Below are 12,838 nucleotides of genomic sequence, written 5' to 3'. Positions count from 1 at the left end.
TGTTTTTTTTTTGTTTTAATTTTAAATGCAAACCTTTATTTGTTAAAAGAGTTTTCAAAAACATTAGTAGCAATATTTTTTATGACACCGAATAACCTCCTTCCAAATTCAAATGATGGCCATTCACGAAACTTGACTTGCCACTTAATAAATAAGTTATCCCGTCAACTACTTCTTGTACCTCGCAAAACCGGTGTAGTGGGATGTGCGCCAGCAAAGGACCCGATTTATCGGGGTCGCTCCAGTTGTCACGACCCATTTTTGTCAGCACAACGGTTGGATTAACAGAGTTAACTCGAATTTGTTTGGCTCCCAGTTCCAATGCTAGTGAACGTGTAAGGGAGTCTACAGCAGCCTTGGATGCACTGTATATTGTATGACCAGCAAATGACCGAGAAGCAGCTAACGATGACACCATTACAATGCTTGAGCCTTTATTGAGCTTTGGTAAAAGAGTTTGTGTTACGTTGAAAACTGCCTTGATATTAATATCAAAAGTTCTGGAGTAGACAATTTATGGTAAAAGAATAAATGCAGCATTAATATATGTATTAACAAAAATTAGAGTCCGGCCGATTCCCCATTTTTGGCCGATGCCGATTAATCGGCCTTAGGGCAAAGAATCGGCCGATGCCGATGCCGATTCCTCAAAAAAACTACCTGAATATAATAATAATATATGTTTTGCTTTTATAATAACAAACGGAAAACATAAAAAAATAACAATACAAAACAAATAATCATTCACGAATCCATTCACTTATTTATGTATATACATAAATATGTATTAAAAGTAATATATCGCCTATGCATACATATCATTGCAATACTTTGTTCCATAGTCTTTTTCTTATTCAATGTTAAAAAAAAAAATAGTTCATTCCAAATCACAATGTACTCACAGTAAAAATATGCGGCATCTGCTGACTATAAAGGTGTTGTATTGAATACAATTTGTTAATAAACAGTAACCGTAGATTTTTAATGATAAAAGTATTTTTGTTACGTAAACAATTTAACTATTCAATGAAAAGAACCCGAAGGATTTAGGAATTCAGCGATTAGTTCAAGGATAATCGTAAAAAAAACTTACAGTAACGACATTTTAGCATTCTTTGGCTATTTCCCTTTCGTTTATTTAATGCTTCTTAATTTGTATGAAAGGGTAGGTCCTTATCTAACAAAAACCATGCTAGTAAAAATTTCAATTTTTTTTTCTGAGTATGCAGTTTTTTAGCCCATTCAATTTTATTTTAATGAAGTGCAAATTTTAAGTAACTACGACTTACTATTGATTTTTGGATTTTTTTTTTGTGGAAGGTGTTGCGGATTTTCTCCATACAAACAAATTTTCCTTACCTTACCTAACTACTTCTAACTTGCACTTTATTATACTAAAATGTAAAAAACTGCGAACTCAAAAAAAAAAAATAATCTAAAAAATCTGATTAAAGAGTTTCAAATTTTGATGAAAATGGTGGAAAAAGTAAAAAGAATCGGTCAAAAACGGCCGATGCCGATTCCTTTGGCCGATACTTGCCGATGCCGATGCCGATTAATCGGCCGGACTCTAAAAAATACATTGTATTTTTAATTTTCATAAGTTATTACTCATCAAAATCCTGCTCGGTTAATTCATCGAAGGGCTTGATAATAGCCACGCCTGCGTTGTTCACCAACCCATCTATTTGCGGAAGTTGCGAAAGAGTTTCTCGTGCACTTTGCCAATTTGTAAGGTCTATTGATATAGTTTTTATGGCTGAGCAACTGTTTTTAAGTTCTTCTAACTTATCCGCCGACTTTGAAAGCGCAATAACTTTGGCACCTAATGCTGACAAATGTTGACATAGAGCTCTTCCGATTCCTGTTTACATGTAATTTGGTGTTGTGATAGAAATAAAGCGAGAAAATTGGCAATGTATACCTTGGCCAGCTCCTGTCACGACAATTACTTTGTTTACCAAGTCTGCCATCTTCTCACGTTCACACAAATCGAGAGTATTCCTCACTTCTTGATAAGAAACTGTAAACTGACGTCAATTTGATTGCAGTACAAGTATTTTATGATTCTGATTGCGGACAGAAATGCGCTAGATGTGATTCGTTGGCCGCTATCACCTAAATCACAGAGCAGTACCTCTGGTGGTAAGTTATCTATTTTATATAAAAACAAAAAATTATTGCATACATGCTTATTCTATAATGAAAGCTTTAAAGTTTACGAAAGCTTCGTAAAATATTAATTCCGTGATTTAAGGTCTGATTTAAGGTATAAATCTGTGTTCGTATGGAATAGTAGCTTATATTGGAAGGCCGGCTTTAGTATAATGAACCATTTGAAGCAAACGTTGCGAATGACTCACTAGCCGTTGAAACGTTGGCAAATGAATGCGCAATAAATATCTCCGATACAAGCAAGACAATATTCTTATTAAGTTTCGCCAAAAAATGCCTTGTGTTTTAAAGAATAAAGGGAATGGTGCATTATTCTAAAGCCAGTCTTCCGACATAAGCTACTATTCCATACGTCACTAGACACGAATAAAGGCCCGCTGGCGTTTTGAAAGCGAAAAAAGGAGCGTGAAAAAATCTAACGGAAAAAAACGCTAAAGAAAAGCTTCAGCGAAGAAAGACGCGTAACCTATTTGACGGCGAAGAAAGACACGTTAACATAGACTTATACCTGGCCAAGGACTGTCGCTTCAGCATCATTCCCAAAATCTCTTCGGGGAATGTACATACTGTTACACCCGCAAACATAGCTAACCGCGAAGTTAAGTTTAAGCGTCTTACTTCGCCGTCAACTATTTTAAGAATCTTTCTTCGATGAAGTTTTTTTCTTATGCGTCTTTTCGCGGTCAACTTTTGAGCTCGCGCCTTTATTCTTGTCTAGTGACGATATATTATTCCGACGAATTGATAACCTCCTTTTTTGAAGTCGGTTAAAAAGTAAGTATGACGTGCGTAGTACGCGCACAGTGCAGGTCTCTGATCGCTACCTTAATCCACAAACGCCAAAACCAACCGCCAAAATCTGTGAAAACGCAGTTTCGATGTTTTTATTACGCCCATATGAATTAAGGTGATATATTGATCAAAGTCAGAATGAGAGATATATGTACACGCGTATGCTCGGTTGATTGTCCTTTCGAAGGAATTCACAAAATAATATTTTCGTAAAATCTTCAAAAAAAACATTTACTAAATCCGAATCGCGACTGATGTATTCGGATTCAGTGATAGCATTACATCGATTTTACGAAAAAGCAGGGCTCGAATAGTAACATCCGTTCACGGATCGAAAACGATACGAACGAAAATTACGTGATACGTCAGGCTGTATAAGCTGAATGGGACAAAGAGTACGTGCATGTATGATATAATCCGAAAAATGTGTTTTTACGTGCCGAGTAGTACGATATCGTAAGTGACGATTCGAGCCCAGACTATGATGTATTCAGCAATATTCCTTAATATTCACCCAACCACCCTTATAAATCTAGAAAACATCTTTTGGCTTTCAACGAAAACCGTTTTTTATTTTTGCATTTTTATACAAACTACAATTTAATTCAATTGGTGATATAGAAAATTAATAGAAGTGCTTTCCCCACTTCGGTTACTTGCTACAAATACATATTTAACTGCTTAATTTCATAAAATACGCGGTTAGCTCTGTTTATGTTCATAAAGAATAAGTAATTTTTGTTTATGAATGTAAATAAAAAGTGCACATTGCATTGATACATATCCATGTATATGCCATAGAGTTCAATCAAATTTATACGTCTACCTTATAAATAAATACATATTTTAATACAAATAATTAAACTTATTTTATATAAATCAGACAATAAGCGAAAAGTATCTGATGAAAAATGAACCTGTCTGAAAATTCAGAAAATTTGGTCCTAAATGTTTTGATCTGAACATTTTATTTAGCAACTTCTTTTTTAACCAAATGTAAATAAGCTTATGCCTGTCAATTTAAGACATTCTTACATGTAGTACATTTTTATTAATTTTATCATATAATTAAGAAAAAATGGTAAATATATTATTATGGATATAGATGTTGTGGCTTAAGCGCGTTCTCCTCTGATTCGGCGAGCCAACTGAATGTCTTTCGGCATAATGGTTACACGTTTGGCATGGATAGCGCACAAATTGGTATCCTCGAAAAGACCTACAAGGTATGCCTCAGATGCTTCCTATAATCAATAGATTGAAATCCTTTATGTACAATGGTTTTTAACTATATCTATTGCTAACTTACTTGCAAAGCACCGATGGCAGCAGATTGAAAACGCAAATCAGTTTTGAAATCTTGGGCGATTTCACGCACTAAACGCTGAAATGGCAATTTACGAATCAGCAATTCGGTGGATTTTTGATAACGGCGAATTTCACGCAAAGCAACAGTACCAGGGCGATAACGATGGGGTTTCTTTACGCCACCCGTGGAAGGAGCAGATTTACGAGCTGCCTTGGTTGCGAGTTGTTTGCGGGGAGCTTTTCCACCGGTCGACTTACGTGCAGTTTGCTTAGTACGTGCCATTTCTGTTTAAGATTAGCTGAAAGTATAAGAAAACATTTTACATTTTTTTATTCTATACATTGTTTGTTGTATAAAACTAACCGATATTTGGAACTGGTGTTATATAAATATATTTTGTTTCTTTTTTTTCCAAATCAAGATGTTTCTATATCACTTCGCGCCAAATACCCGCGCAATAGTCCCGCCAAAATCTTACACAGGTGTGTAGTTGTAAAATATAATTATTAATTTTATTCAGGGTTATCAAAAATTAGCATTACGAAGCATTCATAAAACTCGTCCCGCTACAAAACCTATAGTCTACCAATAAAAGCGAAATTTAACATTTATTTTTAAGAAAGCAATTCTTAGCTCATGAGGGGGAAAAATACGTCACCGCCTGCAAAACAAAACGAGCGCGCTGTTCGTTTAAGTATACACACAATCCAGCTTTTTCACTCATACTTGTACACATGCTTACGAATTAAAATCGCAGAAATTATTTAACATGTAGATTTCTATGTTTTGCTATTATTTGTTTTGCCTGGTATGTAAGTAGGTGCAAAACAGGTTTAATTTTTGGAACTAGCCGAAATATTAAAATTAAATGTAGTTTTTCCTCCCCATTGATTGCCTGACTAATAAACCTTACACATTAGATATTGCAGAACGGCCTATTCATAAGAAGTTGCTAAGAAAGTTTTTTTAAGTTCTAGTATACATGATTATTACGGAATTCGATTTGACTTGCATTTACAATCACTTAATTTAATAAAGAAAAAACAAGCATCACCAACGCTAATCGGCCGCCATTTTGGAAAAGTCCAACACCAAACCAACTACACAAATTACCCTGTGTATACGCCATTTGTATGTATCTAGTGAAAACTAAAATGCCCCTCAATGTGCTATATGTATATTTAGTTAAACAATGAATTTGAAGTGCCCCCATTTTCTGTTGAACAAAAAAAATAATATTGATAATATACTTACACTTTTTTTCTTTTGCTGATTTAGAAGTTTTAAATAAATTGAACTTTCACAACTCACGAATGTCCTACTCAATCACCGACTGATTAAACAATGAACTTTGGATGAATTTCGTTCAATCTACTTCAGGGATGATCAGATATATCGCATACGGTATTAGAACGTAAGAGCGCTGTCACACGGTCAGTAATTATCACGATATTTGGATCGCGATCCATATTGATGGATTGATGGATCGCGCACGAATGCTACTCGCTCAATATTTATCGCGTCTGTATTTGCATAATTTTTGCGCTGAACGCTTATTATGATGCAAGAAAATATTTTAATTTTGTACGAATAATTTGCAGATAATGCATTCCACAATTATTTTAAAATTTCCCATGTTAATTAAAATTTTTATTCAATTTATTCATCCATCTCACCGTCTCCACAGGATAAAGTTTATATCTTGATACATATGTAAGAATATAAATAGTCAATGGAGACCGCACCGAGCTTATATCCTGCCATCTATTGCTGGCAATTTTCATCTGCACGAAAACTTCGTGGCGGCAACGTTATTGATATTTTGATATAAAAGCAAAAATTGAGCTATTTTTAATTGAAATATTTTTTATTATGTTCTTGTATGTGAAATAGCCCATTTTCTAAATATTTTTAAGTGATTAAATCCGGCAAAAATACGTTTTAGAAGCTATCTCACAGATGCTTATATCAAGATATAAAAAGCCGACACAAATATTGCCACTGATATAACTTTTATCTAGTAACCAAAATGACAGCTGGACAGCAATAAATTTTATTCTGTGTCAAGGAGCGAACAACATTGTTGCCACTTGTTTAGCATAATTAAATAAAAATGATCTGAAACCCAACGAAAGTAAAATGGCATTTAAACAACAATCTAAAATTACACTTAAGCGCCCTTTAAATATTTATTTGAAATTGGCCCTAACGCACTCGTACTTTTATAAATTGACAGGAGGATGGAATTTTGACCTTCTTATTTGTTTGGCGGCCTAATTCCGTTTTTTGATCGCGGCCTCACTTCACTTTCTAAAATGAATTATTCCCGCGCGGCCTAATTTAATTTTTTTGATCGTGGCCTAATTTCACTTGTTAAAATCATTTATGCCCGCGCGGCCTAATTTAAATTTTTGATTGGTTTTGATTGGTAGAATTAAATTATCCGCTTAAAACACAAATAAATTTTATTTTTCATTTGGTCGACAAATCAAACCACAAAATAATGAAAGGTTTTATCTGCAAAAGGCTTTCCGCGCCCCTCTTCTTCGGCAATACAGAAAGGAGAATTCTACTTAGTGAGGGCGGCCAAAAAAGGTTATTTAAGAAAAAAAGTATTATTTTTTTTCGTTTTTGGTATTTTTTGCTTATGCCCGCGAGGCCTGTTTTTATTTTTTGATCAAGGCCTAATTTCCCTAGTCAAATTGAATTATGCCCGCGCGGCCTAGTCTAATTTTTGGATCCCAGATTAATTTCACTTGGCACAATAAATTATGCCAGTGCGGCCTAGTTTCATTTTTGGCCTAATTTCACTTGGCAAAATGAATTATGCCCGCGCGGCCTAACTTCATTTTTGGATCGCGGTCTTCATACACGCGGCCATAATTCACGGAGCCAAGTTCATATACTAAAAAGGATTGGATGGAATTTTGACCGCGTGGGAAAACCGGCACGTAGTGCTTGAACCCGGGCCCTGCGGAGTGGTAGCACGCACTGCTAACCACTGCACCACAGTGGCCGCCAATATTACTGTACGTTAAAAAGTTGTCCAAGGGTTAATCACAAATCACCACCTTTAAATCAACCATCTGAACCATTGCGCTCCTTGATAAGACATTAGAGGTATTTCGGGAATAAATGCAGTATAGCGGCCGTTGAGATACAACAAAAATTAAAAGTGGGCGTGGTCCGCTCCTTTCTACTGATTTGAAAGGTGTAAATAGGGGCGGAGCTATTTATTTATATTTATATTTATATATATATTTATATTTATATTTATATTTATATTTTCAAAAGCTTATATTTCGAAAATTATTGCACATATTCCATTTAGCTGCATTTACTTCCCGTGCAGACACGTCAAGTCTTGCTTTCAAGTCTGCTCGTTCGTTGGCGAAGGAGGTGGGAAGAGAGGGGAAGAGTACAGATACCTCCCACGATTGAGAGAATACAAAGGTTGCGCCGATCTCGGACCGCTATTCCTCTCTTAACGAATTTGACAGAATCGTTGTTTGCATGACGTCACACTGGTGCAACCTGTTTACGTTTTCCTTGCAACATTTCTTCTTCTTCCATTCTTGCTCACGTTTTGGCATTTCTCTCTCGCAATTGCACCAGTGTGACGTCACACAAAAGTTATTCTCAAAAATCCCCTCTGATCGGCGCAATCTTGTATTCTATCATTCTTGGATACCTCCGTCATTGGATAACTAGATATGAAACTCTCTCATTTTTTCTGGGAGCGCGCCCAGGAACTCGTTTTCGTACTTGGCAGCACTGCCAATCCCTGGGCAGATAAACAGCTGACACGCGAAGTGGCGAGCTACCACTAGATGTGTGGAAAATGCATCACATTGAATTCAGTGGATTTCTCCTTTCCGCATTTTTTAATATTATTATAAAAGAGTAGTTGTAACTAAATGCGATTTTACTGGCAATATAAACACTGAAATATAAAAGAGATATGAAAAATATTGCAACTTTTGTTCGTTGTGTTTAATCAAAAGCTTCTCCATAAATTTCTCTATAAATGCCCATACATGTTTACGTCACAGTGGCACGATTGAGAGAAATAGAGATTGCGCCAATCGCGGTACCGCTAATCCGCTCTTTGATATTTTGACAGAATGAGCTGTGTGCGTGACGTCATCTTGGTGCAATTGTTGAACGTGAGCATACGAAAAACACCAAATAACAATTCTAATATTTGTGCGTTAATATTTCTGCGTAGTTTTAAACAATTATTGACACCTTAAAAGGCAAAACGAAGTGTGCAGTGGCAAAGTGTAATAGTGAAAACAAAAGGAAAGCGTGCTATATAAGTTATTTTTTCGTTTCCTACGGACGCAAACCTGGCGAAAAAGTGGAAGCAGTTCTGCCGGGGAGGACATGCATTAAATACCAAATCCAGCTTTGTGCTATGTGTGTGAGCTATGAGCTTCTACATGGAACTATGTTGGCCTTTCCTTGGTGAATTGTAGTAGGTATATTTCCACGGTGAAGCTCGGAACACTTTGACGACTGCAATTTCACGACGTAACGACAGCGACATCATTTTGTCGACAAATGTCACCTTGAAGCCAGCTTCTTAAACATTTTGAAGACCTCAGCGACATAGCAAACAGCTGATTTTAAAGTTTGACATTTTGGTATATTTATTTCACAAATTGTGTATTTTTATTTAAGTAAATAAGAAAAACATGAACAATCAAGAATATGTGATTAATTTTGCGACAATTTAATTTTGCAGCACTACATCTACTCATTGTCGCCGGCAAAATTAGAAATAGATTTAATTTGGCGACGTCGACAATTGCAGTCCGCAGCCAAGATGTCGTGCTGTCGTCAAAATAATTGTGTCCGTAAGAACGTGTGTATTTAAAATTTGACAGATGCTGCTTGTCGCTTGCTGTCGTCAAAGTGTTCCGAGCTTGAATGTAGACAGTTGCTGGTTTAGTTTGCTGGCAATGGCATACATACAAAAATAGTTTCTACAGTAAATAGATACATGAACTTCACTACCTACTTATTTTTGTTAGTACCTGATTCTTTTAGTGCTGGTATGAGGTAATGCACCAGTGGATAAGGTCGCCAGGCGTTAATTCAAGCGGCATCTTACCGCGCTGTTACGTACCTAATACAAAACAGTGGCCAAATTATTATACATTTAAAAGTTCAGCTTAAATTATGTTTTACTGACATAGAATATTTGCTTCCAAAAAGTCACACAAATAAAAGCTGCGGAGTCAACAGCTGTGGAGTTTATGGTGGTTGGCTACCGTCCACAAATATAAATATGCACTCTGCATCGCTTTTTAAAATGGCAAGTCCAAAGATTCACTTTGCTGCACACCTTCCTTTTGGTCTACATGAAATTGCAAACACTGTTCATACATCCATTTTTTCATGTGCTAAAAATCGTACTTATCTAAAGGGCTACATGTCCAAAAATATTGCTACGTGTTCCTAATTAATCAATCTTTGGTTTTTGTTGCTTCCGATCGGTTTGGATATGTTACAGAATTTTCTTGATAGGCTAGTCCGATCTAATTATCTTTAGTGCAAATAAAACAAGTTTATTCCACTATTACAGCCCAACGTTTCGCTAAACTTATTAGCATCATCAGGGGCGCGTTTGTTTATTTTTTTCTGTTACAGCAATAAATACAAAATATAAAAAAGAACATTAAAAGCAGAGAAACACAAACAAGTACATACATACATGTACGTATTCACATATAAATATAGTTGGATGACAATAACATATGTAAATAAACAATTCTAACTCGATCTTTGTATATTTATTGATTCATGCAAAATTGGGCCATGTAATATTCAAATTAACAAATTTTTCTGCATTGTTTACACATTTTTATATGCGTTTTGGCATTTCTCTCGCGCAATTGCACCAAGATGACGTCACGCAAAAATTACGCTCAAAAATCCTCTCTCATTGGCGCAATCTTGTATTCTATCATTCTTGTCACAGTGGCTCTACTGGAGAATGTTATAAAAAATACACACTTTGACAGCGCTCTCACGAGAAAAAGAGTTTGTCCCCTTTCAGACACGTCAAGTCTTGCTTTCAAGTCTGCTCGTTCGTCGGTGAAGGAGGTGGGAAGAGAGGAAGTACAGATACCTCCGTACCGTCAATTCTTTTGATCTTTTCGTTGCTTCCCATTTAAAGATCCGAGGACTTGAATTCAATTAAAGTTGACGCGTGTGGAAGCAAATAGAAAACGCAAAAGAGAATGCGATAAAAATTGCTTTCAAGACTTGACGTGTCTGAAAGGGGACCTAAGCAAAATGTGCAGCAAAGCGGAAAAACAAAAACTATGATTTGTTTTGTTTTCGATTTTACATTCCATTTTCCCCTTTCAATTTTCAATACACTCAAAATGTATTCAACAAAGTGTGATTTGGGGTGTTCACAGTTCGTTCCAAATAGTGTCTCAAAATGTAGACGTCTACATTTTAAGACGTTTTCTAACCGTAAAATCTGTGGTGTTGTTATTTCCCATACAAAATTGGAAAACGACGCCGTCTACATTTTGTCACACTCAAAGGTATGTTTTTTACGCGTCTACATTTTGCAACCTCGCAGCAGGGTTGCATTATGGCAATACTAATCGCATTTTTTTTATTTATTGGGCACGTTTTCTATATTTGCATTTAATTTGAGCGCAATTTCTGATGAAAAGAAATAAATCAAGGAAAAGAAATAACAAATATTAGGAATTGGTAATTAAGTTAAATAATTACAATTTTTCAGAAACAAAATCGAAAGGCGACATATAAAAAAGCACGCAAAGAAGAAATGTCTGGCAACACCAGCAAAGTTTTGAGACGATTTTGCGACGACTGCTAGAAAGGGGTGCTCACAGTTTGATGCTAAAGATGTCTCAAAATGTAGACGTCTACATTTTCAGACACAATTTGGAACGAACTGTGAACACCCCAATTGATTTTGACATTGCTCTCATAAGAAGCAGGCTATAATGTCAAATTGAAATGAATTGTTAACCCATTTGAAAATATTTTTTTTTTTAAATTTGAATTTGTTTAAAAAATTTACATAAAAATTTTTCAAGCAACAAATTTTCTTAATAAACGTGAAATTGTTAAGAGATACACCGCAGAGGAGAGCAAGTAAGTACATTTAAAGTTTGGTAATAAGTAAATACGTTCGACTTTGCTTAAGTATTTAATGTAAGGAAACCAAGATGAAACGGAGCAAAACTTTTGAACGGTGCGCTGTATGCAATAGAAGTCGGGACACGAAAATAGTGCGATGTTTTAAACCACCTAGTTGCGAGTTAAGACGTCAGCGATGTGGTGTTGTACTACGTGATTCATCTCGCGTTTGTGAAAACCACTTCAAGGAAAGTGATTTCATTTGTTGTTCGTCCGAATCAAGCACTTTCAAACGAGCTCGTTTGTACCCAAACTATTTCGCATAAAACTTGGGCAATTAAAAACAAGAAAATTGCTAAAACGATTTTATAAACAATTTGTTTTATTTTATTGACAACATATATATATTCCAGGTAATGTAAGGCACTCCGCACATTAAGCTCATAATCATAGTAGTGTAATCGTTTCGGCATAAAATGTCAAATTTTTACTTTGATCCGTAAAAATTTGCTCTTTTCTATCAATTGGCACAGGCCATTAACGTGAAAAAGGCCTCTTTAACACTAGACGCTATAGAGGCATTATTACTTTTTCTGGGTCTTCATCGCCACTACTGAATTCAGACATGGCACGGGCATAAATTTGGCATAATTATTAGAAACGTGATATGTCACTTAAGTTTTGTGTGTAGGCTCAGTATGCCAAATAAATAGAAAAAGTAATAAAGAAAAGAAAAATTTGAGGCGTGGCACGCCCACTCCACTCATACAAATACAAATAGTGATATAATTCAGCTGCAATTTAATTTAATTTATAAGATAAATATTGCAATATGGGCATCAAACTGAAGATGTTTAGAAAAGTTTTCTGCCGAAAAAATTTTCGAGGGCTGCCACCTGTTTGAAAATTTCTATTTAATTAAATTGATAAAATAAATGAAATATTGGAATACGGGTATCAAACAACACAAAAATACAAAAATACAAAAATACGGGTAAAAAAAAATAAATTTTGGGCAAGACGAAGTTCGCCGGGCCTGCTAGTTATTATTATATTATCAAAGTTCATAAAAATAAATGTATTTGCTACATAACATTACCTATTATGCACAGAAAATTTACTTTGACTACAATTATTTTATGAAATTGTGAATTTTTTTGTTAAGATGAATACCTTTTTATGTGTTTTGTATTTTATGTGCGCTTTAAAAGTGATTATTTTTTGAAAAAATCAATTTACTTATTTAAAGTAATTCGATGGCTTCGGCCGGACTCCTTCGGTCGGACTCTAAAGCGTAGCCATTTAGATCTTGAAGCCATGGCGGAACAAATTTTATAAGATATACAAAAAATCAGGTTCTATTGACGATAAAACAAAATATCTTTATTACTTGAATGAGTTTAACTGTCCTAATAAATTTCTTTAGAAAAA

At 35.2% G+C, this 12,838-nt stretch overlaps 2 protein-coding genes across 2 annotated transcripts; both read right to left on the bottom strand.

Annotated features, from left to right (window-relative positions):
* Positions 1–3: 3 nt before the first annotated feature.
* On the bottom strand, positions 4–5,615 carry LOC118757476 (L-xylulose reductase). The gene is made up of 4 exons (XM_036492191.1): positions 5,531–5,615; positions 1,925–2,154; positions 1,612–1,864; positions 4–500 (listed from the first exon to the last, which is right to left on the bottom strand). Exons 2-4 carry the CDS (start codon positions 1,971–1,973, stop codon positions 80–82), a joined length of 723 nt encoding a protein of 240 aa, XP_036348084.1. The 5' UTR covers positions 1,974–2,154; positions 5,531–5,615; the 3' UTR covers positions 4–79.
* Positions 3,913–5,629, bottom strand: LOC118757483 (histone H3.3A). Its single transcript, XM_036492195.1, has 3 exons — positions 5,531–5,629; positions 4,277–4,574; positions 3,913–4,211 (listed from the first exon to the last, which is right to left on the bottom strand). Exons 2-3 carry the CDS (start codon positions 4,556–4,558, stop codon positions 4,083–4,085), a joined length of 411 nt encoding a protein of 136 aa, XP_036348088.1. The 5' UTR covers positions 4,559–4,574; positions 5,531–5,629; the 3' UTR covers positions 3,913–4,082.
* Between the last annotated feature and the right edge of the window lie 7,209 nt (positions 5,630–12,838).

Source organism: Rhagoletis pomonella, unplaced genomic scaffold (genome assembly GCF_013731165.1).
Source record: "Rhagoletis pomonella isolate Grant_MI unplaced genomic scaffold, Rhpom_1.0 Rhpom_scaffold_00002, whole genome shotgun sequence".
Taxonomy (NCBI): domain Eukaryota; kingdom Metazoa; phylum Arthropoda; class Insecta; order Diptera; family Tephritidae; genus Rhagoletis; species Rhagoletis pomonella.
Note: the sequence above shows the minus strand (reverse complement) of the source record. Positions and strands in the feature narration are given on the sequence as shown.

What these genes read in the sequence shown, in the direction of transcription:
- LOC118757483 (XM_036492195.1), bottom strand. Translation starts at nt 4,558, where the DNA reads ATGGCACGTACTAAGCAAACTGCACGTAAGTCGACCGGTGGAAAAGCT. An exon ending in CTGCCATCGGTGCTTTGCAA is followed by an intron (nt 4,212 to 4,276) that starts GTAAGTTAGCAA and finishes TATTGATTATAG; the next exon opens with GAAGCATCTGAGGCATACCT.
- LOC118757476 (XM_036492191.1), bottom strand. Translation starts at nt 1,973, where the DNA reads ATGGCAGACTTGGTAAACAAAGTAATTGTCGTGACAGGAGCTGGCCAA. An exon ending in CGTGACAGGAGCTGGCCAAG is followed by an intron (nt 1,865 to 1,924) that starts GTATACATTGCC and finishes ACATGTAAACAG; the next exon opens with GAATCGGAAGAGCTCTATGT. An exon ending in ACCGAGCAGGATTTTGATGA is followed by an intron (nt 501 to 1,611) that starts GTAATAACTTAT and finishes TGTCTACTCCAG; the next exon opens with AACTTTTGATATTAATATCA.